At 45.7% G+C, this 26,439-nt stretch overlaps 1 protein-coding gene across 1 annotated transcript in view; it reads right to left on the bottom strand.

The window, feature by feature from the left end:
• The window catches only part of LOC119251743 (uncharacterized), a 62,689-nt gene that overhangs the window by 25,889 nt on the left and 10,361 nt on the right, over positions 1-26,439 (bottom strand). Inside the window, exons 6-19 of the mRNA XM_037519002.2 lie at positions 25,531-25,623; positions 22,500-22,568; positions 20,637-20,659; positions 20,448-20,545; positions 18,183-18,784; positions 17,631-17,653; positions 17,441-17,538; positions 15,006-15,448; positions 14,202-14,270; positions 11,245-11,340; positions 8,047-8,130; positions 6,580-6,602; positions 6,391-6,512; positions 4,552-4,763 (exon numbers count right to left, since the gene is read on the bottom strand). Coding sequence (XP_037374899.2) covers positions 4,552-4,763; positions 6,391-6,512; positions 6,580-6,602; positions 8,047-8,130; positions 11,245-11,340; positions 14,202-14,270; positions 15,006-15,448; positions 17,441-17,538; positions 17,631-17,653; positions 18,183-18,784; positions 20,448-20,545; positions 20,637-20,659; positions 22,500-22,568; positions 25,531-25,623 — 2,055 coding nt within the window. The remainder of the gene's footprint in view (positions 1-4,551; positions 4,764-6,390; positions 6,513-6,579; positions 6,603-8,046; positions 8,131-11,244; positions 11,341-14,201; positions 14,271-15,005; positions 15,449-17,440; positions 17,539-17,630; positions 17,654-18,182; positions 18,785-20,447; positions 20,546-20,636; positions 20,660-22,499; positions 22,569-25,530; positions 25,624-26,439) is intronic.

Raw genomic sequence — 26,439 nt, 5'->3', positions numbered from 1 at the left:
CAAATAAGACATCAGTATAAAAAAATAATAACAGTACAAAACACAACAGAGCAAAAACAGACAATTATTAATAAGAGACATCCAGCAGGGGAGGAGGAAGGAGAAGGATGAGAGGGAGGGAAGGAGGAGCACAGGGGACTGCGGTGATGGTGCATGGGTGTCTTGGGGAAGGAAATTCTATGGGGACTCAATCTGAGGGGATAAGGGAAGGCAAATATTGTTTTAAAAATATAAACAAATGATAAATGTTAAAATTTAAAAAAAATGTGAATATGGCAAAAAAAAAAAGAAAGAAAGAAAAAGAAAGAAAGCGTAGTTAAGATGAGAGTTTCATCAGGTTCCTGAGAGGAATCGGTCTTCCAAGAGACTTGAATGATATGAAATATCGTTGAATCCTTATACTTTCAGTATAAGCACCCTGAGGACTGTGTGCAGTGATACAGGACAGCTGCCATCACCGCTGCTGCAGAATCGGAGGCTGGGGAAGGGTTAACCAACCTGCCCAAGGGCTATGACTACAGGCAACTTGACCTCATGTGCTGACCTTTAGGCAGAGCTACATGGCCCTCTGCAGCCTCGCAGCTTCATACAGAAAAAGACAGCTTTTTTTCAGGGTTCCAGTGTGTGTAGCACTTTCCATGGCGACACTATCAGCTCACACAGTGTGGCAGTGCTGAGATATCATGGTCAAGGTCACTGATCAGGATGAATCAGAACATTTGTGGGAGAGAACAGCTCGAACTCCGGCCTTGATGTGGTTTCTCTTCATGTCTGTAACAATCAAGGTTCTCCCCGCTACCCAACACCCTAAAATGAGCAATGTGTGACTGTCCTCTGAGTGTGAACTTTAACATCCACACACAAGGGATTAGTGCAGAGGCTGGAAGAAACCCGAGAGAGGAGGATGACTAAATAGTCTGGAGCACTAACTGCCAACTAAGGGATGACGTCAATCTTTCAAAAAGGCTGGGTCCTCTTCCCAGGAGAGGGGCAGCTATGGAAAGTCTCAGTGCGCATGAGCTGCAGCAGCTCTGTCCTCATCGCCAGCCTCATGAGTGGCAGGAACATGAGCTTCGCTGGAGGGACCCTGTTCTCACTGCCCGCAAAGAAGGTTTTTTGGAATATGGGGGAGACAATGTGGGGACAAAGGCAAACCCTCTATGCTGGCGATTGTGTCAAAGTGGTATGTTTGAGGTCTTCAAGTCATGAAGTTATCTAACATTTTAGTTCTTTGATCTGAGGTATTTATAATGTGAAACACAGCCTAGGATGTTTTATGCAAGAAAGATCAAAATTCCGCCTCTACGGGCTGAGGGGCTGGGAATCCTAACCAATCACTATTATACAGCTGAAAAGATACAGAGAAATTCTCAGACAGTAGGAACATAAAAAGAAAGCATGTTCCTTGGCTGTCATGTATTTCTCATGGGCTGGTGAGAATAAACAAACAAGTTTGTGCTCTGCCCAACCACGACCTCCTACTTGCTGGGGCTCAGATTGTGGAGAGAGATCTCCTCCGGGCTGCAGGTGTGAAACCGCCAGTGTAAATAAAGCGCTTCCCTCCTCCTCTCTGAGTGCTCCTGCTCCCTCATGACAATCTGCCACAACAGTCACCCTTAAAGACAGGAAACTCTGCTGTGTTACAGCATGGATGAGCCGGGGAGAAACAACAGTCAGAGACAAAAGGAGAATATATTCATAACTTAGTAGGATTTAAAAACAGAACATGGGATGGGGGACCAGGTGACAGGAGGGACCTGGGGACACTGTTTACTGGGGAGAGTTCCAGGTTGGGAGGAGGAACCCGTTGTGCAGATGGAGAGTGGAGATGGGGCTCCACAGTGTGACGCTGATGCCAGAATTGACAATGTGTGAGATGGGGAGCAGACACATTCGTGATTTCATTTTTTTTTTAACACACTCCCCTACGCCCTCATCACACACACACAGAGAATTTGTTCAGCTGCTCACTCTCTTCACATGACCTCCTCCTTGAGGTGGAGGAATGTCCAATGTTTACCACTGCTGAATTGCTGGACAGCTGGCACTTAGATGTGGGAGAGGCCGTCATACTTCTTGATAGTCACCTGAGTAATTTCTTTCTTCTTTAGTCAACATACGAGAGTACACCGTACAGATGCTAGACAATTTCATCATGTAACGAGGGCCAAGGTCCAATACTAGGTAAACCCAGGGTTTACCTGAGATTTAATCTCAAAATTTACATTTCTCCCATCTACACGTTCTCTTTGCTGCCATCATCTTCTCATTGTGGTGCCCCCATCTCCACTCTCCATCTGCACAAACCGAGAATCATTCCTACTTGAATCCCAACCCAGTGAACATCACCACCTGTGTTCCTTCTCCCTCCTGGTACAGGGATGTGTAAATCTCCATTCCTGAGTGAGTGTGTGAAGGGAAGGCTTTGGCGAACATCAGCAAGCACGGCTGGCTGGTGCTTCCCATGTCCTCAAAGGGGAGCTCTCCGGGCTGAATGTGATCATAGTTGCCAGCAATAAGCATCCACCCAGCCAGAGTCTGTTTACCATCTGTTAGTTTACTAGGAGCAGAAAGCAAACCACCCAGCTGGTGGGATTCACTTTAATTTGCAGATACAAAATTGCAATTTCCACTGCTCACCCCAAGTGGCAGTGACTGAGATATTGTGGTCAAGCTCACTGATCAGGATGAATTGGAACGGTTGTGGAGTGGGAGAGAGTAGCTCGAACCCTGGCTCTGTGTGGTTTCCCTTCATGTTTAACAAGGGAGGTTCTCCCTGCACCCAAGACCCTAACACGAGGGAACGTGTGACTGTCCTTTGAGAGTTAACTTTAACACCCACACAGGAGGGATTAGTGCAGAGGTTGAAAACACCCGTTTGAGAGGCAGGATGACTAAAAGCTGGGTTCCCTTCCCAGGAGAGGGGCAGCTATGGAAAGTCTCAGAGACCCCCAGTGCACTTGAGCTGCAGCAGCTTGTCCTCATCACCAGCGTCATGGCTTGCAGGATCATGAGCTCACCTGGAGGGACTCTGTTCTCACTGCTCACATAGAATGGTTTGTTAACGCAGGGGAGGCCTCATGTGCTGACCCTCAGGCACAGCTATATGGACCTCTACAGCCTCACCAGGAAACGCTGCACACAGCACAAGACAGTAACCATCTAAAAGAAGCCTTTCTCCACCTCCTATCTCTATGTCGAAAGTTGTGTCCATCAAGACTCTCTTCCAGGAAGCTCCCCGGATTCGCTCCCAAATTAGTGGGTGGGGTCTAAACCCACAGAAAGGAACTCCAGGGAGTTTCCTTTTGCTGATTGTGTGAGCCTCGCAGACTGCAGGAGAAATGAAATCTGGTGGTCTCTGTGCCCGTTTTGGGAATCTGTCACATGACCTTGCACATCGTGGTTTCTCTCATGTTGGACACGTGAAGATGAAAGAACTTGGCGCATATTTCGACCATCAGATTCCACAGCAGGGTGTCATTACTGCAAGAGGGAACAGGGAAGAGACTCTCCCCATCCTAAGAAAGTCCATATGGACCTAGGGATTGTATTTTTGGGAAACGTCCGAGAGACAGGGATGGGAGGTGAGGGGGGCAGCCCAAAGCACGTGACAGATAGGAGGACAGGCTTGACGGTCAGCCGCCTCTGACTATGAAGAACCAGGCACAGGAGAAGAAGACATTGTCTCAAGAAGCCCAGAGGTGAGACAAGTCTTGGGTGACCCTAAAAGTGGCAGACAAAAAAAAAAATCACCCACTTGGTGAATCAGGGGCCACTTACCTGCCTCATTCCATTTTCCTTAGACTGGCCTACTGATACTAGCCTGAACCAGGACACTTTAACACTTCTAGTGAGATAAAAGAAAACCTAAAGTCACTGAAAAAACATCTGTATTACAGATGGCCTTACAGGCAGGACAAGGGCCTAGTAGGCTGCAATCTATCTTTGCATCTAAAGGAAACCCTCTTCTTTCCTCCGTGCTCCTCTTTCTTGTTCCCTAATTTTCAGAATCTGTCACATGACCTTGCACATAGTGGCTTCTCATCTTTCACACACATGTGAATGTAAAACAGGTTGGCTGTGTCTGGACTAGTGTATTCTACAGCTGGGGGCATCATGGCAACAGTAAATGGGAGTGAGACTCTCCCCATCCTTGAAAGTCCATATGGACCATAGGATTATATTTTGGGGAACTACCATGAACTAATTTTCAGAAGAACAAGAGGGTGAAAGTTTTATATTTAGGCCACAATCTTTGATATTGATCTAAACAACCATAGATCTGGGAGTTCAGCCTTAGAGGAAGTGCTGCTGCAGGAGTCCAGGGTGCTTACTCCCCTTATACTCTGACACATCTTTGACAAGATGATGTTTGTCTGCTGTGCTGGAGGGACTGCGCTCAGCTCCAGCAGATGAGCTTCCAGGTGTCCTCACAGAACAGTTGGAGCTGCTCCCCGTGTTCCTCACACAGCCTCTCAGGCTCCCTATCTCCAGGTGGGCTTCTATAAGAGCTTGATTAAAAACCCGAACAAGCCCTCTCATCCTTTTTACCTCACACAAAGGACGGTCCGAGCTCCATGATGATTCCTCTGGTTGCTTGTCAACGCTGCCCTCTACGCGCCCACGGCAGCAGCTGTGCCCAGAGCTGGAGCTCACGGGCTCTGCCATAAGCTGCTTGCAGATGGCACAGGTGGCCTCCTTCCTTATCCTCTTGGAAGCAAGGAGGTTGGCCATTGCTTTTCCTGAAGAGCTCCCAATAATGGCTAGAGGCAGAGATGAAATACACATAATTCTTCACAGTGAAGGACACACAGGTGACCTCCGCCTCTGTGCCTCCACAATACCGTTTAATTGATTACAGTTTATTTGTAACAATTACATAGTACAAAATGTCTTAAAAATGATGGCTTTTAAAAGAAAGATAATTCTTTAGGGGCGATAAATGCTCATTTCAGAAATACACTGAGTGACAATGTAATGTCTTGTGTAAAGATAACAGTAGATAAATCAACTCAGTGAAATCTGAACATGAGCTACATCAATTCCTGCTTTTCCCTTCCATGTGTCTTCATTGGCTCAAAATTAGAGGTACTTTATTTTAAATTGCCTGTGTTATTCTCTTGTCAGGACAGGGAAGAGGAAATACTAACTAGGTCATAATCCCCTATCTGAAATCCTTGGGACAAATATAAAAATTAGTAATATTTTTGAGATTATGATGACATAATGTACAGATCCTCTAAATTATGTGCCCACCCCCAGCAGGGTCTGCCATAGCCTTGCATCAGTACATCAACAGTCCTGCACAAAGTAGAGCTAATAAAGATGTTAAGGGGGGACCACAATAGAGGGCGACTCCAGGGTGTTTGCATGATCCCTGCCTCCTCATTTTCCTAGCCTTGTATAACTCCTTCCATTTGAGTGTGGGCATAAGCTGATAATTGCCTCTGAGCAATGGCAAACATGATGGGATCCACCACTATGGTCATATTTCCTTACCTAGGACCCCATATCACAGTTGACTTAATTTAAAGACTATCTCCTCAGCTCAACTCACTTTAAAGAAATAACTACCCATGTGCCATGTAATGAGTGGTAGCCTCCAGAAGCTGAGGCAACTCTCAGGTGATAAGAATCACGGTCTCAGTCCTCTACCCACAACAAAAAGAATTCTGCCAACAACTGGAAGAAGATGGGGAGAGGATTATTCCCCACATGAGTCACCAGATGACACGCAGCCCAGCCAGTCCCATTAACTGGTCTTTGTGACCCCACCTGAGCTGTGTCCAGATTTCCCACACAAGATTTTTTGAGAAAATGCATTTATTTACCTTTAAGCAACTAAAGAGTTCTACAGCAACATATAACTGAATAAACCAGCAAATAATATCTGGTTGGGGCTAATTTAGCAGAGAAATGAGTTAGGTGGAAACACTGAGCTTTTTAGAGCATTGAATTATGTAACTGTGGATAAGGGAATTGAAAATGTCATTTGGGTCAAGGCCCCAAAATTATTTATATCATCAACCTTTCTTGTATTGTTCTCAGACTTACTGAAATATTAATGCAATCCTTATGGCCCAGTTACTGTACTAAGCTCGTACAAATTTGATGCACTTAATTTTTAGGGCAAGCGGTAAAAGGGAAACTGGAATGAAGGAATTGCTTTACTCTGAGACACAGTGAATCAATGGGCGAGCAGGCATCTGAAGAGTCCCCAGAGGTCCCCAGTATCTTGAGTCCCTGAGGAAGCTCTGGAGCATCCTGAAATCTCTACTGGAACAAATACACACCTGCTGTCTGTCAGCCTGTCCTGGGATAGGTGGTGAATGTGGTTAATAATGAAGTTAACTTCCATCCCCAGACTGAAGAAATCTTGACTTTCCATACCTGGGTAGATCTTTAATGGTTTTCTCACATCACAGTGGATCTCAGAATGGGTGAAGTCAGTGTGAGGCTCCGAAGACACGGACTCTGGGACTGAACGCCTAGACTCAGAAGAGGACAGATTTCTACATGGGACATCCCGTGAGCTCAATGTACTCATACCCCTATCCTCCAAATAAAGATAGAGCTTACCTGGTCAAGTTGTCTTTCACATCCTACAGAGACACAAGGACAAAAGGAGAGTTAGGGAATCCCCATGTTTTATGAGGCTTGGCATGAGGGGTGTTCTATGTAAACCCTCCATCCATCAAGGAACGCAGTGAGCCACACCTGGATACTGATGGGCGCCCAGGTCTCCCATCCCCACCCCCAATGGCCCACAGCATGGCAGCAAGTTGATCCTCCCAGAGCCCAGTAACCTGCTCGCTGTGACTGTGATCACAGCTGCGTGTGGGTGGCCTGAGGAGGAGGCCGGGAGACCTGTGCTCCCCCTGCACGTTCTTTCAGGGACCTGCCTGCCTTCAGATGAGTCTACATTAAGTCACTCATCACACAGGCCTCTCCTTAGTGAAGATCCACACACAGCTCTTAAGAATGGGCCACTATGGTGGTAGGAGGTGGCCATGCAGATGGAGCAAGTCAGGTAACATGGAAACTTTTCAGTGGGACTGAGTGGCTACTAAAATAAACAGTTCCCACAATTATTGTTTCTGGGATCAATCCCTCATGCATTGGGAAAAGGTCCAGGAAGGCCTCTTGGAGCATTTGAGCTAGCCACACACAAGGGAGGAAGTTCTCATACATGGGGATGTCCAGCTGCTGGTGGTTGCAGCAGACATCTCGAGGAGTCTCTCAGGAGAGAGTTGGACAATCAGGATCCTATGCACATGGGATGGATATGAAACTTACTGGAAAAAAAAGAAAATTGTTCTCTTTTAAAACATGTGTTTCCATCTAAGTCATCTAGTTCAAAGAGATCATAGTATCATGGCTATTGCAATGTCTTACTAAAAACAGAGCATGTCATAAACCTAAATGAAAATAAAGTGATATGCGAGTTTAAAAGAAAAAATAGTATTAAATTTGATATTTTATTTATTGATTTTTAAAATGATTTATTTATTTATGCACGCAAGAACTGGGGTATAGGCCAGAGGTGCAGGAGGGTGAAAGGATTCATCAGAGACAAGAGTGGGGAGGAGAACAGGCGGATTGACTGAAAACACTGTTCTTAGAGAACTGCTTGCAAAGAATGTTTTTTGTAATGTGGGGGAGGCAATGGGGAGCAAATGCAAACCCTTTCCGGTGATGAATGTGTCAAAGTGGTATGTTTGAGGTCTTCAAGACATGAAGTTATTTAACATTTCAGTTCTTGAATCTGAGGTATTTATAATGTGAAACCCGCTTTAGGATGTTCTATGCAAGAAAGGCCAAAATACTGTTTCTATCGGCTGAGGGGCTGGGCATGCTATCCAATCACTATTATAAGGCTGAAAAGATACAGAGAACTTTTCAGACACTAGGAACATAAAAAGAAAGCATGTCTCTTTGGCTGTCATCTATTTCTCATGGGTGGGTGAGAATAAACAAACAAGTTTGTGCTCTGCCCAACCACGCCCTCCGTCTATGCTCTAGCATGCAAAAGACTCAACTTCTTACCTGACATTCTCTTGATTGTTTGGCAGACTTCAAATTCTGACTCTCAGACTGTTTTACATGGTTGTTGTCTTTTTCCAAATGCTCCTGATCAAAATTGGGTGAAGAAATAAAGCATAGTTAAGATGACAGATTCATCAAGCTCCTGAGAGGAATCCCTGCCTTCCAAGAGACTAGAATGATATGAAATAACATTGAATCCTTACACTTTCAGTATAAGTGCCCAAGGACTGTGTGCAGTGATACAGGTGACCTGTTATTCCCAGGGCACAAGGCTGTAGAACTGGAGGCTGGGGAAGGGGTAACTAACCTACCCGAGGGTTATGACTATCGGATTCTTAGGCCTCATGTGCTGACCCTCAAGCAGAGCTACATGGACCTCTACAGCCTCGCCAGGAAACGCTACATGCAGAACAAGACAGTCACCATCTGAGAGAAGCCTTTTTCCACCTCCTTTATGTGGAATGTTGTCTGTGTCCATCAGGACTCTCTTCCAGGAAGCTCCCCGGATTCACTTTCAAATTAGTGGGGTCTAAACCCACATGAAGGAACTCCACGAAGTTTTCTTTTGCTGATTGTGTGAACCTCGCAGACTACAGGAGAAATGGAATCTGGTGGTCTCTGTGCCTCTTTGGGAATCTGTCACACGACCTTTCATGTCGTAGTTTTTCTAATGTTACACACAAGTGCAGATAAAAAAGACTGGCATGTATTTGGAAAACTGTATACTACAGCAGGGGGTCATCACGGTTAGAGTGAATAGGGAAGAGACTCTTCCCAACCTATGAACTCCATATGGACCACGGCATTGTATGCTGGGGAAACGTGCAGAGACAGGGGGACAGCCCAAACCACAGGCCAAGAAGGGAGGACAGGCTTGACCGTCAGCTGCCGCTAACTATGAAGAACCAGGTACAGGAGAAGAAGACATTTTTGAAGAAGCACAGAGGTGAGACAAGCCTCAGGCGAACTGAAAGGGGCAGACAAAAATAAATGACAGTCTTGGTGAATAAGGGGCAGTTACTCTGTCTTGCTCCATTTTCCTTAGACTGGCCTACGGATGACAAGCCTGAGCCAGGACACTTTGACACTTCTAGTGAGGTAAAAGAAAACTCAAAGCCATTAAAAAAAAATCTCTGTTAGATGGCCTTATAGGTGGGACAGGGCTTAGTAGGAAACAATCAGTCTTTGCAACTACAGTAAAGCCACTTCTGTCCTCCTTGATCCTTTTTCTGGTTCCCTCTCCAATTTTCATTATGATTTTCTTGTTTGGGCCTTGTGTCCTCAGCGCCCTAGTTGCTGGGGCTCAGATTGTGGAGAGAGATCTCCTCCGGGCTGTGGGTATGAAGCGGCCAGCGTAAATAAAGATCTTCCTTCCTCTCTGAGTGCTCCTGCTCCCTCATGACAATCTGCCAGAACAGTCACCCTTAAAGACAGGAAACTCTGCTGTGTTACAGCATGGACAAGCTGGGGAGACACCTCTGTCAGAGAGAAAAGGACAGTATTTTCATGAGCTAGTAGGATTTAAACAGAATGTGGGATGGGGGGACCAGGTGACAGGAGGGACCCGGGGACACTGTTTACTGGGGAGAGTTTCAGGTTGGGAGGAGGAACCCGTTGTGCAGATGGAGAGTGGAGATGGGGGCTCCACAGTGTGACCCTGATGCCAGGAATGACATTGTGTGAGATGGCGAGCAGGAACATTCGTGATTTCTTTATTTAACACACTCCCCTACACCCTCATCACACACACACACACAGAATTTGTTCAGCTGTGAACTCTGTTCAAATGACCTATTTGAGGTGGAGAAATGTCCGACGTTTACCGCTGCTGAATTGCTAGACTCATGCACTTAGATGTGGGAGAGGCCATCATACCTCATGATAGTCACCTGAGTAATTTCCTTCTTCTTTATTTAACATACAAGAGAACACCATACAGATGCTAGATAATTTCATCATGTAATCTGGGCCAAGGTCCAATACTACGTAAGCCAAGGGTTTAACTGAGATTTTTCTCAAAATTACCATTCTCCCATCTACATGTTCTCTTTACCAGCATCATCTTCTCATTGTGATGCCCCCATCTACACTCTCCCTCTGCACAAACCATGAGAATTCCTAATTGACACCCAACCCAATGAACATCACCACCTTTGTTCCTTCTCCCTCCTGGTACAGGGATTTGAATATCTCCATTCCTGAGTGAGTGTGTGAAGGGAAGGCTTTGGTGAACATCAGCAAGCACGGCTGGTTGGTGCTTCCCATGTACTCAAAGGGGAGCTCTCTGGGTCGAATGTGATGATAGTTGCCAGCAAAAGCATCCACCCAGCCAGAGTCTGTTTACCATCTGTTAGTTTACTAGGAGCAGAAAGCAAACCACCTGCTGGTGGGATTCACTTGAACTTGCAGATAGAAAATTGCAATTTCCACAGCTACACTATCAGCTCAGCTGGTGTGGCAGTGACTGAGACATTGTGGTCAAGCTGCCTGATCAGGATGAATAGGAACGGTTGTGGAGTGGGAGAGAGTATCTAACCCTGGATTTGCGTGGTTTCCCGTCATATTTAACAATGGAGGTTCTCCCTGCACCCAAGACCCTAACACGAGGGAACGTGTGACTGTCCTTTGAGCGTTAACTTTAACACCCACACAGGAGGGATTAGTGCAGAGGCTGAAAACACCCGTTTGAGAGGCAGGATGACTAAAAGCTGGGTTCCCTTCCCAGGAGAGGGGCAGCTATGGAAAGTCTCAGAGACCCCCCAGTGCACTTGAGCTGCAGCAGCTTGTCCTCATCACCAGTGTCATGGCTTGCAGGATCATGAGCTCACCTGGAGGGACTCTGTTCTCACTGCTCACATAGAATGGTTTGTTAACGCAGGGGAGGCAGTGTTGGGGCCAAATGCAAAAGCTGTCCTGTGGCTAATGGGTCAAAGTGCTACGATTCAGCTTGTCAAGTCATGAAGCTTTTTAACATTTCAGTTCTTGAAACTGAGGTTTTAATACTGGGAAACCCAGTCTAGGATGTTCTATGTAAGAGAAATTCTCATGACACCAGGGACATAAAAATAAAGCATGTTGCTTCTTTGGCTGTCATCTATTTCTCATGGGCTGGTGAGAATAAACCATCAAGTTTATGCTCTGCCCAACCACACCTGCCCTCTGTGGATTCTCTAGGATGGAAAAGACTCTACTTCTTACCTGACATTTCCATGTTTGTTCTCCTGTGCTCAACTTCAGACTGTCACACTGTTCTTCCTGTTCCCTCGGTTCTGTCACAATGACCGTGATGTCTTCCTAATTAAAGTTGGGTGTAGAAAGAAAGCATAATTAGATGACAGAGTCATCAGGTTCCTGAGAGGAATCCATATCTTCCAAGAGAATACAAAAACATGAAACATTGTTAAATCCTTACACTTTCAGTATAAGCGCCCAGAGGACCATGTGCAGTGATACAGGTGACCCCTTATTCCCAGAGTACATGGCAGGATGGCTGCCATCATGTCTGCTGTAGAATCGGAGGCTGCGGAAGGGGTAACTAACCTGCCCAAGGACGATGACCACTGGCTTCTTGAGCTTCATGTGCTGACCCCCTCGACAAAGCTATATGGATCTCTACAGCCTCTCCAGGAAATGCTGTGCACAGCACAAGACAGTAACCATCTAAAAGAAGCCTTTCTCCACCTCCCATATATGGGACGTTGAGTGTCTCCTAGATGGGAGGTCAAAAAGGCAAGGAGGACTAGTATACAGGACAGTGCCTTATGACTTACTGTAGCTTCCTCTACACACACTGGAACCCTAAAAAAAATGTCTTCCAGGGCTGCACCCAGAAATCTGAGGACCATTGATGTCATGGAATAAAATTAAAAAGGGGGAAATGAAGTGGAAAATGGCAGGCTGACTGTGGATTAGCTGAAGTCGGGACCGAGCCTGTTAGACTGAGAATTTCAGGGAACAACGGATAAGCGCCCTCAAGGCCACACGCACCCTGAGTCATGCATTCCTGGCTGTCTGTGTCGCTTGCTTTACTCAATAAATACTCTGTACCCTAGTTGCTCGGGCTCAAATTTTGGAGAGAGATCTCCTCTGGGCTGTGGGTATGAAGCCACCAGCATAAATCAAGAGCTTCCCTCCTCCTCTCTGAGTGCTGCCTGCTTCCCTCATGACAATCTGCCAGAACAGTCACCCTTGATAAAACAGTAAACTCTGCTGTGTTACAGCATGATGAGCCAGGGAGTCACTATGGTCAGAGACCAAAAGACAGTATTTTCATGACTTTTTTAACCTAGTCTGCTTTTAAAACAGAATGTGGAATTGTGGGACCAGGTGGCTGAAGGGACACGGGGACACTGTTTACTGGGGAGAGTTTCAGGTTGGGAGGAGGAACCCGTTGTGCTGATGGACAGTGGAGATGGGGGCTCCAATTGTGAAGCTGATGCCAATAAGTAAAATGTGTAGGAAGAGGAGCATGGAGACATTTTTGGTTGGTTTATTTTAACACTCTCGCCCACACCCCCATCAAATACACACAGAAAAGTCTGTTCAGCTTCAAAAACACTCTTCACATGTGTCCCATGAGGTGGAGGAATGTCAGAAGCTTAGCGCTGCCTAATCTAACTGGGAGGCTGCCACAATTCTCTTTATTGTCATCATCTTCATGTTGTGGAGCCCCATCTCCACTCTCCATTGGTGCAAATAGTTCATCCTTCCAACTGAAACCCAAACCACTGAACACCATCAGCTTTGTTCCTTCTCCCACCTGGTCCCCACCAGATACAGGGACATGTACATTTCTGAGGGAGTGTGTGAAAGGAAGGCTTTTGAGAAACATCACCAAGCAAGGCTGGTAGGTGACTCCTCTGTACTCAGAAGGGAGATCTGGGTCACAGAATCTCATCATAGTTACCAGCAAAAAGTATTCACCCCGCCAGAGTTCATTTATCATCCGCGAGTTTACGACCAGTAGAAAACAAACTAAAAATCTTGGGCCTCCCTGGTGGCGCAGCGGTTGAGCGCTGGGTTGCGAAGCTGCCCGCAGCCTCTGCCACGCCGGTTCAATCCCCGGCTGCTCCCCGGCCTCCGGAGGAGGGTCCCACATGGCACGCAGACCTCTCCTGCCGCCCGCTACTCCCCTCAGCAGTGTCCTTCTGTCCTTCTGCCTGCTCTGCCCCCCCCTCTGGCTCTGGGGAATTCTCTCACCCTCCCGCGCTTCTGACTGTACCCAGTGCTTGTATAAACAAAACAAACAAACAAACAAATAAATAAATAAATAAAAAATGCCTCTATAAAAAAAAAAAGAAAACAAACTAAAAATCTGGTGGGACACCCTTATACTAGGCAGATACAGAACTGGAACGTTTGTGGAGGAAAGAGAACAGCTTGACCTGTGTCATTGGTATATTTTCCCTTCACGTTTGTAACAATGGAGGTTCTTCCCACTACCCAAGATCCTAAAATGAGGGACATGTGACTGTCCTTTGAGTGTGAACTTTAACATCCACACACAAGGGATTAGTGCAGAGGCTGGAAGACACCCCTGAGAGAGGAGGATGACTAAATAGTCTGTAAAACTGCCTGCCAACTGAGGGATGACCTCAATCTTTCTCTAAATGCTAGAGGAGCAGCTATGGGAAGTCTGAGACCCCCCAGTGGGAATGAGCTGCAGCAGCTCTGTTCTCATCGCCAGCCTCATGAGTGGGAGGGACATGAGCTCACCTGGAGGACCCTGTTCTCACTGCTCGCAAGGATTGGGTTGTGGATCATGGGGGAGGCAGTGTGGGAGGCAAATGCAAACCCTGTACGGTGGTGAATGTGTGAAAGCGCTATGTTTGAGGTCTTAAGTCATGAAGTTATTTAACATTTCAGTTCTATATTCTGAGGTATTTAGAATGTGAAACCCAATCTCCGATGTTCTATGTAAGAAAGATCAAAATTCTCTCTCTATGGGCTGAGGTACTGGCATCCTAACCAATTAGTATTATAATGCTGGAAAGATACAGAGAAATTCTCATAGACACAAGGGACATAAAAAGAAAGCATATTCTTTAGCTGTCATCTATTTCTCATGGGCTAGTGAGATTAAACCATCAAGTTTATGCTCTGCCCATCTACATCCTCCATGTATGTTCTAGCATGGAAAAGACTCAACTTCTTACCCGCAATTCTCTTTCTTGTCTTTGATGCGCCAACTCTCTTTTCCAGAGTTGCTCTGTTTCCAAACGCTCCTGATCAAAATTGGGTGAAGAAAGCGAGTGTAGTTAACATGACAGATTCATCAGGCAGCTGATAGGAATCCCTGCCTCAAGAGACTAGAATGACATGAAATATATTTGAATCCTTAAGCCTCATGTGCTGACCCTCAGACAAAGCTATATGGACCTCTAGAGCCTCGCCAGGAAACGCTGCACTCAGAACAAGACAGTAACCATCTAAAAGGAGGCTTTCTCCACCTCCTCCATGTGGAAAGTTGTCTGTGTCCATCAGGACTCTCTGGGAAGCTCCCGGGATTCACTCCCAAATTAGTAGGGTCTAAACCCACAGGAAGGAACTCCAGGGAGTTTTCTTTTGCTGATTGTGTGAGCCTCACAGATTGCAGGAGAAATGAAATCTGGTGATCTCTGTACCTGTGTTGAGAATCTGTCACATGACTTTGCACATCAAGTTTCTCTAATGTTACACACATTAAGATAAAACAGGTCAGTGTGTGTTTGGACAACTGTATTCTACAGCAGGGGGCATCACAGCAAGAGTGAATAGGGACGAGACTGTCCCCATCCTATGAAAGTCCATATGGTCCACTGGTTTGTATTTTGGGGAACTAACATTAAGTAATTTTCAGAAGAACGAAAGGACTAAAGTTTTATTTGTGGGTCACAATCTCGGGTATCAACCTAAATAACCATAGATCTGGGAATTCAACTTAGAGGGTTGCTGCTGCAGGAGTCGGGCGGCACACTCACCTTGTAGCCTGGACACGCCTCATTGACAAGATCATGGTTGTGGCCACTGTGCTGGGGGGACTGCTCACAGAGCTGGCAGATGAGCTGCCCGGTAAACTCACAGAACAAGTAGAGCGGCTCCCTGTGATCCTCACATCGCCTCTCACTCACTCTCTCCTTGAGAGTTTGAATGACATTTTCCAGTTGCTTGTTGGTTTGCACATATTCCCTATGACATGGTGCCCTACACAAAGGACAGGGGGAGGGTGATGTGCTCTGCAGTGACGTCCCTGGTGTCTGCTCAATCCAATTCTCTATACACTGGCGGCAGAAGCTGTGCCCACAGTCCATGCTCACGGGCTCTGTCATCAGCTCCAGGCAGATGGAGCATATGACTTCCTCCTTCGAAATCTTGGCTGTGGGGTTTGAGGCCGTGGCTCCTCCTGAAATGCTCCAAATGGTGGCTAGAAGCAGAGATGAGGTAGACACAATTCTTCACAGTGAAGGACACAGGTGACCTCCGCCTCTGTGCCTCTACAATACCATTTAATTGATTACAGTTTATAACAATCACTAAGTAAAAAATGTCTTAATAATGAGGGTTTTGAAAATAAAAAGAATTCTTTAGGGGCGACATAAGCTCATGTCAGAAATACACTGAACCATAATGTAATATCTTATGTAAAAATAACAGTAGAAAAATCAACTCAGTGAAATCTGAACAGGAGTTACATCAATTCCTGATTTTCCCTTCCATGAATCTTCACTGGTTCAAAATCAGAGATGCTCTATTTTATTATATTTTATTTTTTCCTATAAATCCCACATTCTTTTAATATTTTATTTTATATAATTCTTATATCATTTTTCATTTTTGCACAGTGTGTGCATTTTCATTCTATTTTTAAAAAACTGGTGGTATTTTCTCATCAGGACAGGGGAAAGGAATCACTAACTAGTTGATAATCCCCTATCTGAAACCCCTGGGGCCAAATATAAAAATTAGAAATATTTTTGAGGTTATAGTAACATAATGTATAGGTCCCCTAAACTATGTAACCACCCACAGCAGGGCCTGCCATAGCCTTGAATAAATACATTGATAGTCCTGCCCCAGGTAGGACTAACAAGATGAGCACAGTTCAGGGGTGGCCACAACGGTGGGTGATTCCAGGGTGTTTGCATGATCCCTGCTTCCTCATTTTCCCAGTCTTGTAAAACTCCTTGCATGTGAGTGTGGGCATAACCTGAGAATTGACTCTGAGCAATGGCAAATATGATGGGATGTGCCACTATGCTCATATTTCTTTACAACAGACCCCATATTATAGCTGACTTAATTTAAAGACAATCTCTGCTGCTCATCAATTTATTTTATTTTTTTTTTTTTAAGAAGTGGGATATAGGCCATAGTCGTGGGGGAGGGGTGTGTTGTGTGAGAAGATTCACCAGAGAGCAGGGAGCAGAACAGACACATGTACTGAAATACACTGCTCAGGGGAGCAGCGGGCAGACAACAGACATCTGCTGTGCCATGTGGGCTGATCCCTGGCCGGCAGGGGATCAAACTCACACTGCAAAGGCCACGGGCAGCACCACAGCACTGCACTCAACCCACTGTGCCACCAGTGAGCCCCTGCACATCACTTTAAAGAAATAAATGGCCATATGGAAGGCCCATGTGCTATTTGATGAGTGGTGGCTTCCAGAAGCCGAGGGAGCTCTCAAGTGACAAAAATGGACCTATGACATCTACCCACAAAGAAATTAATTCAGCCAACAATTGGAAGAGGATTATTCCCCACATTAGTCTGTAGATGACAAGCAGACTAGCCAGCATCATAACTGCTCCCTGTGACATCTGAGTTGTGCCCAAATTTCCCACATGTGATTCCCTCAGAAAATGTGTGTCTTTAGGTGTAAGCCACTAAAGAGTTTTGCAGCAACCTATAACTGAATAAGCCAGCAAATAATTTCTGGTTTGGGCTAATTTTTAGCCAAGAAATTAGTTAGGGGTAAACATTGAACTTCTTAGAGCCTTAGAACTCTGTAATTGTGGATGAGGGATATGAAAATGTCATTTAGCCAAGGTCCTAAAACTATTTGCATCAACTGACCTTTCTTGCATTGTTCTCACACTTACTGAAATAGTGACAGTAAACTTTATGGCCCAATTACTGTACCAAGCTCCTTACAAAGGTTGATGCACTCTTTTATACAACCATTAAAAGGGAAACTAGAATCAAGGAAATGATTCACGTGGGGGACATAGTTAATCAATGGGTGAGCAGGCATCTGAAGAGTCCCCAGAGGTCCCCAGGATCGTGTGTCCCTGAGAAAGCATGGGGGCAACTAAAAAACCTGTCTCTCAGCTTGTCCAGGGGTAGGTTGTAAACATGGTTAACACTGAAGTTAACTTCCATGCCCAGCACTGAAGAATTCTTGACTTTCCATACCTTCGTTGCTCTTTAATCTTTTCCTCTCATCACAGTGGAGCTCAGAATCATTGCAGTCAGTGTGTGGTTCCGAAGACACGGACTCTGGAACTAAACTCCTAGACTCAGAAGAGGACGGAGTTCTTCAGCGGGACATCCTGTGAGCTATATGTACTCAGACCCCTTCCCTCCAAATAAAGATAGCACTTACCTGGTCAAGGTGTCTGGCTCGTCCTACAGAGACACAAGGACAAAAGGAGAGTTAGGGAATCCCCATGTCATGGGGCTGGGCATGAGGGGTGTCTCTGTAAACCCTCCATCCAACAAGGAAAGCAGTGAGTCCCACCTGGATGCTGATGGGAGCCCAGGTCTCATGAGTCCCATCCCCACCCTGAGGGCCCAGAGAACCGTAGCAAGTTGATCCTCCCAGAGCCCAATAACCTGTTCGCTGACTGTGATCACAGCAGCGTGGAGGGGGCTTGAGGAGGAGGCTGGGAGACCCTGTGCTCCCCCTGCAGGACGTTCTTTCAGGGACCTGCCTGCCTTCAGATGAGTCTACCTTAAATCACTGATCACATAGGCCTTTCCTTAGAGAAGACTGCGGTCATGTGTTTGGGGGAACTAACATGTACTAATTTTCACAAGAATGAAATGAGGATGGTTTTACTTTAGATCACAATCTCAGATTTCAGCCAAAATAAGCTTAGAACTGGGAGTTCAGTCTTAAAGGGGGTGCTTAAAGGAGTCCAGGATGCTCACTTACCTTGTAGCCTGTACTGGCTTCTTTGACAAGAACATGGTTGTGTCCTCTGTGCTGCCCATCACCCTCACAGAACAGGCGGGGCTGCTCCCTGTGTTCATCACACAGCCTCTCATGCTCCATCTCCCCTAAGGGTGCCCTGGCTTCTTCTGCAAGCGGGACACACTCCTGTTCACGTGCTGCCTCACACAAAGGACTAGGGGAGGGCGATGTGCTCAAACATGACAGCCAGGTAATCAGAGGCAGCAGAGTCGAACTCCTAGAATCATGAAAGGACGGAGACAGGGGGAGCTGTTCTCCGTGTTCCTCACATGGCCACTCATGCTCTGGCTCCCCGAGGGTTTCACTGGAGTCTTGATTTACATTCCGGACACTCTCCATCTGACTTGCTGCCTGACATGAAGGACTGTCCGAGCTCCACAATGATTCCTCTTGTTGCTCCTCAACACTACCCTCTCCGGACCCACGGCAGCAGCTATGCCCACAGGAGAAGCTCAAAGGCTCCGTCATCAGCTGCTGGTAGACTGGGAACATGGCTTCCATCCTCATCCTCTTGGCTGCGGGTGCTGAGGCCGTGGCTCCTCCTGAAACGCTCCAAATCATGGCTAGAGGCAGAGATGAAGTAGACACATTTCTTCACAGTGAAGGACACACAAGTGACCTGGGCCTTTGTGCCTCCATGAATACCATTTAATAGACTACAGTTTATTTCTAAAAATTACATAGTAAGAAATATCTTAATAATGAGGGCTTTAAAAGAAAAATATTTTTTTAGGGGCAACATAAACTCAAATACACTGAACCATAATGTAATGTCTTGTGTAAAAGATAACAGTAGATAAATAGACTCAGTAAAATTGGAACGTTGAGTTACATCAATTTCTGGTTTCCCTTCCATGTGTCTTTATTGAATCAAACTCAGAGATACTCTATTTTAAATAGCTGGAGGTATTCACTTGTCAGAACAGGTGAGATGAATCACTTACAGGTTGATAATCCTTTATCTGAAATACCCGGGGCCAAATATAAGAATTCAGAATATTTATGAGGTTATCATATAATGTACAAATACTCTAAAATATGTGCCCACCCTCAGCAGGGTCTGCCATAGCCTTGCATCAATACATCCACAGTTCTGCAGCAAGTAGGACTAATGAAGATGTTAAGTAGAGTCAGATAAGTGCAATTCAGGGGTGATCAAAATGAGGGCATCTCCAAGGTGTTTGCATGATCCCTGACCCCTCATTTTCCCAGCCTTGTAAAATTCCTTCCATTTGAGTGTGGGCATAACCTGAGAATTGCCTCTGAGCAATGGCAAACATGATGGGATGCGCCTCAATGGTCATGTTTCCTTATGTAGGACCCCATATTACAGATGACTTAATTTAAAGATGGTCTCCTCAGCTCAGCTCACTTTAAAGAAATAACAGGCCAGGGGGAAGGCCCATGTGCCAGGTGATGAGTGGTGGCTTCCAGAAGCGGAGGCAGCTCTCAGGTAACAAGAGTCAGGCCCTAAGTCCTACACCCACAAAAACAGGAATTCTGCCAACAATTGGAAGAAGATGGGGAGAGGATTATTCCCTACCTGAGTCACCAGATGACACGCAGCCCAGCCAGCACCATAATTGCTCTTTATAATCACACCTGAGCTGTGCCCAGATTTCCCACACATGATTCTTTCAGAAAATGTGTCTTTAGCTTTAAGCCACTAAAGTGTTCTAGAGCAACATATAACTGAAAAAGCCAGCAAATAATTTCTGGTTGGAGCTAATATAGCAGAGAATGAAAAAAAGGGAAACATTTAGCTTTTTAGAGTCTCTGAAATCTGTAGTGGATGTAGGATTTGATTATGTCATTTGAGCCAAGGTCCTAAAACTATTTGCATCATCTACACTTCTTACATTGTTCTTACACTTACTGAAATAAATATTAAGAGTAAATTTTATGGCGCAGTTACTGTACTAAGCTCTTTACAGAGATTGCTGTACTTAATTTTTATGGCAAATGGTAAAAGGGAAATAGGAATGAAGGAATTGATTCTCTTGGGGGGCAAAGTTAATCAATGGGCGAGCAGGCATCTGAGAGTCCCCACATATCCTCAGGATTCTGTGTTCCTGAGGAAGTACTGGAGCATCCTGAATCTTCCCCTGAAACAACTAAACAAACTGTCTGTCTATCTGTCAGCCTGTCCAGGGGTAGGAGGTGAATGTGGTTAACACTAAAGTTAACTTCCATACCCAGCACTGAAGAATTCTTGACTTTCCATACCTTCGTCGGTCTTTAATCTTTTCCTCTCATCACAGTGGAGCTCAGAATCTTTACAGTCAGTGTGAGGCTCCGAAGACGCGGACTCTGGGACTGAACTCCTAGACTCAGAAGGGACAGATTTCTTCAATGGGACATCTCGTGAGCTCTATGTACTCATACCCCTTCCCTCCAAATAAAGATAGCGCTTACCTGGTCAAGGTGTATGTTTCATCCTACAGAGACACAAGAACAAAAGGTGAGTTCGGAATACCCATGTTATGGGGCTTGGCATGAGGGTTGTTCTCTGTAAATCCCCCATCCAACAAGGAAAGCAGGGAATCCCACCTGGATGCTGATAGACGTCCCGATGATGAGTCCCACCCCTACCCACAAGGGCCCAGAGCACAGCAGCAAGTTGGTCCTCCCAGAGCCCAGTAACCTGCTCATTGTGACTGTGATCGCAGCAGCATGTGGGCGGCCTGAGGAGGAGGCCGGGAGACCCTGTGCTCCCCCTGCAAGACGTTCTTTCAGGGACCTGCCTGCCTTCAGAGGAGTCTATATTAAATCAGTTATCATACAGGCCTTTTCTTATTGAGGAATCCACACACAGCTCATGAGAATGGGCCACTGCAGTGGAGGCAGGTGACCCGTGAAGGTGGAGCAAGTCAGGTGACTTTGAAACCTTTCAGTGGGACTGAGTGGCAACTAAAATAACCTGTGCAATTAATGTTTCTGGGGTCGATCCCTCATGCCTCAGAAAAAGGCCCAGGGAGGCCTCTGGAGCAAGCGAGCTATCAACAAAGAAGAGAGGAAGTTCTCATACACGTGGCTGCCCAACAACTGGTGGTTGTACCAGGTACCTCGAGGCATCTCTCTCTCAGGAGAGAGCTGGACAATGAGAGTTCTGTGCACATGAGACTGAGATGAAATTTACTATAAAAAAAGAAAATTGTTCTTTTTTAAAATATGTGTTTACATCTAAGTCATCTACTTCGAAGAGATCATAATATCATGGCTATTGCAATGGTTTACTAAAAACAGAGCATGTCATATTCCTCAATGAAAGTAAAGTAACATGTGTTTAAAAGGAAAAAAAAAAGGTATTAAATATGGGTATTATAAAAGCCTGAAAGAGGGATCTTAGAAAAAGTAAGAAGGTAAAGGCAAGTGTTAAAGGTTTAAAAGAGAGCGAGTGTTTTAGGAAAGCAAAAGCAAGTGCTGAAGGTCTGAGAGAGGTGGTAGAAAAGAAATTTGAAGAAAGTGATAAAAAGGCCAAAGAAAGAAAAACTAAAAAATCAAAAGCAAGTAGGTCTGAGAAAGGAAGGAAATTTTTTAGAAAGCAAAGAAAGTGTGTTAAAATGTAGTGTTCTAAGAAAGAAAGAAAAAGTAAAAAAAAAAGCAAAAGCAAGTGTTAAAGAAAAGTAATAAAGCAAAGTGTTTAGGTGTGAGAGAGGAATCCTAGGGAAAACAAATGTGTATGTGCTGCAGTGACTCACTAGAAACTATAAAAGGACAAGTGATTCTAGCAGTTTATTTCATTAGCTCCAGAGATGGGACATGGCCTTGAAGACCTACATTGACAGGGAGACTAGTCAGGCTGAGGAAAAACAGAGAAAAAAAAGAAAAAAGGGAGAAGGACAAGAGAAGGGCTCAGTATACAGTAGTTGGCACTGCCAGCCCCCTGCCACTTAAGAATCTCCCAAGGGCCCAACATCCCAGGCTTCAGGACCTCAGCCAGTTTGTGGGCTGCCAGCCTGATTCTACTGCCACAAGCTGGGGCATCTCAGCCAGTAGTGTCTGAAGAAGCCACCCCCACGCCTTGTCCTCAGTGCCCCTGCACAGGGCACTACAAGAGGGACTGTTTCACTCTGAGAGAGACAGGGGGGCAGCCCAAACCACAGAAAAGATGGGAGGACAGGCTTGACCATCAGCTGCCTCTGACTATGAAGAACCAGCTACAGGAGAAGAAAATGTTTTCTAAAGAAGCCCAGAGGTGAGACAATCCTCAGGTGACCCTAGAGTGGCAGACCAAAAAAAAAAAATCACCCTCTTGGTGAATGAGGGGTCACTTACTCTGCCTTGCTCCATTTTCCTTAGACTGGCCTCCTGATGACTAGCCTGAGGCAGGACACTTTCACACTTCTAGGGAGATAAAAGAAAACCTGAAGTTATTAAAATATATCTGTATTAATAGACGGCCTTGCAGGTGGGAAAGGGCCTAGTTGGCTACAATCAATCGTGGCCATTATGGGAAACAAAAATCTGTCCTCCTTGCTCTTGTTTCTGATTCCCTCACTAATTTCCCTTATGATTTTATTGTTTGGGCCTTGCATCCACAACACCCTTAAGAATCATCTCCCATTGCCTCAAAGCCAGAAGACTTCACATGGTCCTTCAGACGGGGAGCCTGACAGGATGCCTCCACCCTCCTTCCTCCCATGGCCCTTAGATCGCCGCCCGGCAGTGCAGCCCTGACTACATGTCTGCGTCACCCATTTCCAGCAGGAAGCAGTTACTGTTTAGATAGATGCCCTCAGTAATAATAGTAGTGAGGGGCTCGATCCATAGAAGGGGTACTGAGTCCCAGGGCAATTTAGGGTTAAGCAGGCAGCTTCAGGGACAGTGCAGGCAGGGACTTCAGGAGAGTCAAAGAGGCTTCTGAGACAAGGACAGTGAATTCTAAGGGCTAACCCACACATACACCAGAGGGGAGGTTGGAAAGTCCAGGAGGACGAAACAAAAACAGTACACTGGGCAGTGCCTGGTGACTGACTGTAGCTTCTCTCACACGCTGAAACACTAAAAAATAAAACTATCTTAAAAGGCTGCAGCCTGAGATCTGTGCACCATAGATCTGACGGAATAAAAATGAAAAAGGGAGAAATAAAGTAGAAAATATCAGGCTGACTGTGGCTGAGTTGACATTGGGAGAAAGCCTGGAGACAGACTTTCAGGGAACAATGGATAAGCGCCCTCAAGGCCACACGTGCCCTGAGGTGTCCCCAGCTGCTGTGTCCCTTGCTTTACTCAATAAATACTCTGTACACTAGTTGCTTGGCTCATTTTGCAGAGAGATCTCTTCCCAGTTGTGGGTGTGAAGCCACCAGCATAAATAAAGAATGTCCCTCCTCCTCTCTGAGTGCTCCTGCTCCCTCATGACAATCTGCCACAACAGTCACCCTTAAAGACAGGAAACTCTGCTGTGTTACAGCATGGATGGGCCAGGGAGACACTTCAGTCAGAGACAAAAGGACAGTATTTTCATGACCTTACCAGGATTTAAAAACAGAATGTGGGATGGGGGGACCAGGTGGCAGGAGGGACACAGGGACACTGTTTACTGGGGAGAGTTCCAGGGTGGGAGGAGGAACCTGTCATGCAGATGGAGAGTGGAGATGGGGCTCCACAGTGTGAGGCTGATGCCAGTAATGACAATGTGTGAGATGGGGAGCATGACATATTTTGTGATTTGTTTATTTTAATACTCTCCCCTACACCCCATCACACACACACAGAAAATCTGTTCAGCTATGAACACTCTTCACATGACCCTCTGAGGAGGAGAAATGTCCAACGTTTACTGCTACTGGATCAACTGGGAGGCAGGCACTTAGATGTGGGAGAGGCCATCATAATTCTCTATGGCCACCAGAGTAATTTTCTTCTTCAGTCCAGATACAAGAGAACAAAGAACAGATGCTAGATCATTTCATTGTGGAACTAGAGCCACAGTCAAATACTAAGTAAACACAGGTATTATCTGAGATGCAGTCTCAAAAGTTTCTTCCAACGACCACTCTCCCAACAACATGTTCTGATTATTGGCATCATCTTCTCACTGTGGTGCCCCCATCTCCACTCTCCATCTGCACAAATCGTTCATCCTTCTGACATGAAACCCAACCCACTAAACATCATCTTTGTTCCCTCTCCCACCTGGTCCTCACCAGGTACAGGGATGTGTAAATCTCCATTCCTGACAGAGTGTGTGAAGGGAGGCTTTGGATGAACATCACCAAGCAAGGTTGGTAGGTGACTCTCCTGTACTCAGAGGTCTGGGTCTCAGAATGTGATCATAGTTACCAGCAATAAGCATCCACCCAGCAAGGGTCCATTTACCATTCGTGAGCTTATGTTCAGCAGAAACCAATCTGATCATCAGGTGGGACTAGCTTTAATTTGGCAGATACAGAACTGCAACATCCATTGCTACACTATCAGGCCACATAGTGTGGCAGTGACTGAGATACTGTAGTCAAGGTCACTGATCAGGATGAATTGGAACATTTGTGGAGGAGGAGAGAGCAGCTCTAACTCTGGCATTGATGTGATTTCCCTTCATGTTTGTAACAATGGACATTCCCCCCCCTACACAACACCCTAAAAGGAGGGAAGTGTGACTGTCCCTTGAGTGTTAACTTTAACACCCACACACATGAGATTAGTGCAGTGACTGGAAGAAACCTGAGAGAGGCAGGATAACTAAATAGTTTGTAGCACTAACTGCCAACTGAGGGATGACCTCAAACTTTTGCTAAAAGATGAGTTCTCTTCCCAGGAGAGGGGCAGCTATGGAAAGTCTCAGAGACCCCCAGTGCGCATGAGCTGCAGCAGCTCTGTCCTCATCACCAGCTTCATGAGCAGCAGGAACATGAGCTCACCTGGAGGGACCCTGTTCTCACTGCCTGCAATTAATGATTTGTGGAACTGGGGGAGGCAGTGTGGGGGGCAAATGCAAACCCTGTATGGTGGTAAAAATGTCAAAGTGCCATGTTTGAGGTCTTCAAGTCATGAAGTTAGTTAACATTTCAGTTCTTGAATGTGAGGTATTTATAATATGAAAGCCAGTCTAGGATGTTCCATGTGAGAAAGATCCAAATTCTGTCTCTAGGGGCTGAGGGGCTGGGCATCCTAACCAATCACTGTTATAAGGCTGAAAGGATATAGAGAAATTCTCATACACATTAGGGACATAAAAAAAAAGCATATTTCTTGGGCTGTCATCTATTTCTCATGGGCTGGTGACAATAAACCATGAAGTATATGTTCTGCCCAAGCACCCACTCTGTGTATGTTCTAGCCTGGAAAAGACTCAAACTCTTACCTTCCATTGTCTTGACTGTTCTCTAGACTTCAACTTCTGACTCTCAGACTCTGTTACCCGGTCTCTCTCTTTTTCCAAAGCCTCCTGAACAAACTGGGTGAAGAACAAAGCGTAGTTAAGATGACAGATTCATCAGGCTCCTGAGAGGTATCCCTGCCTTCCAAGAGACTAGAATGACTGGAAATATTGTTGAATCCTTACACTTTAGTATAAGCGCCCCGAGTACTGTGTGCTGTGTTCAGTTGACCCTTATTCCCAGAGCATGTGGCAGGATGGCTGCCATCATGTCTGCTGAAGAATGGGAGGCTGGTGAAGGACTACCCAAGGGCTATGATTATCAGCTTAGAGCTTCATGTGCTGACCCTCAGGAGGAGCTATATGGCCTTCTACAGCCTCACCAGGAAACACTGCACATAGAACAAGACAGTAAACACCTAAAAGAAGCCTTTCTCCACCTTCTCTATATGGAAAGTTATCTGTGTCCATCAGGGCTCTCTTCCAGGAAGTTCACCAGATTCACTCCCAAATTGGGGGGGCTCAAACCCACATGAAGGAATTCCAGGTAGTTTTCTTTTGGTGATTGGTTTATCCTCGCAGACTGCAGGAGAAATAAAATCTGGTGGTCTCTGTGCCTGTTGTGGGAATCTATCACATGACCTTGCACATTGTGGTTTCTCTAATGTTACACACATGTGAAGATAAAATAGCCCGGAGTGTGTTTGGACAACTGTATTCTAGGGCAGGGGGCATCACAGCAAGATTAAATAGAGACGAGACTCTCCCCATCATATGAAAGTTCATATGAACCAGAGGATTATTGGGGAACCAACATGAACTAATTTTCACAAGAAACAGAGGATGAAAGTTTTAATTTGGGCACAATCTTTGGTATCGACCTAAATTACCATA

Source organism: Talpa occidentalis, unplaced genomic scaffold (genome assembly GCF_014898055.3).
Source record: "Talpa occidentalis isolate TD23 unplaced genomic scaffold, MPIMG_talOcc4v2.1 talOcc4.2, whole genome shotgun sequence".
In the NCBI taxonomy this organism is placed as follows: domain Eukaryota; kingdom Metazoa; phylum Chordata; class Mammalia; order Eulipotyphla; family Talpidae; genus Talpa; species Talpa occidentalis.
The sequence above is the reverse complement of the archived record's forward strand: the minus strand, read 5'-3'. Positions and strand labels throughout refer to the sequence as shown.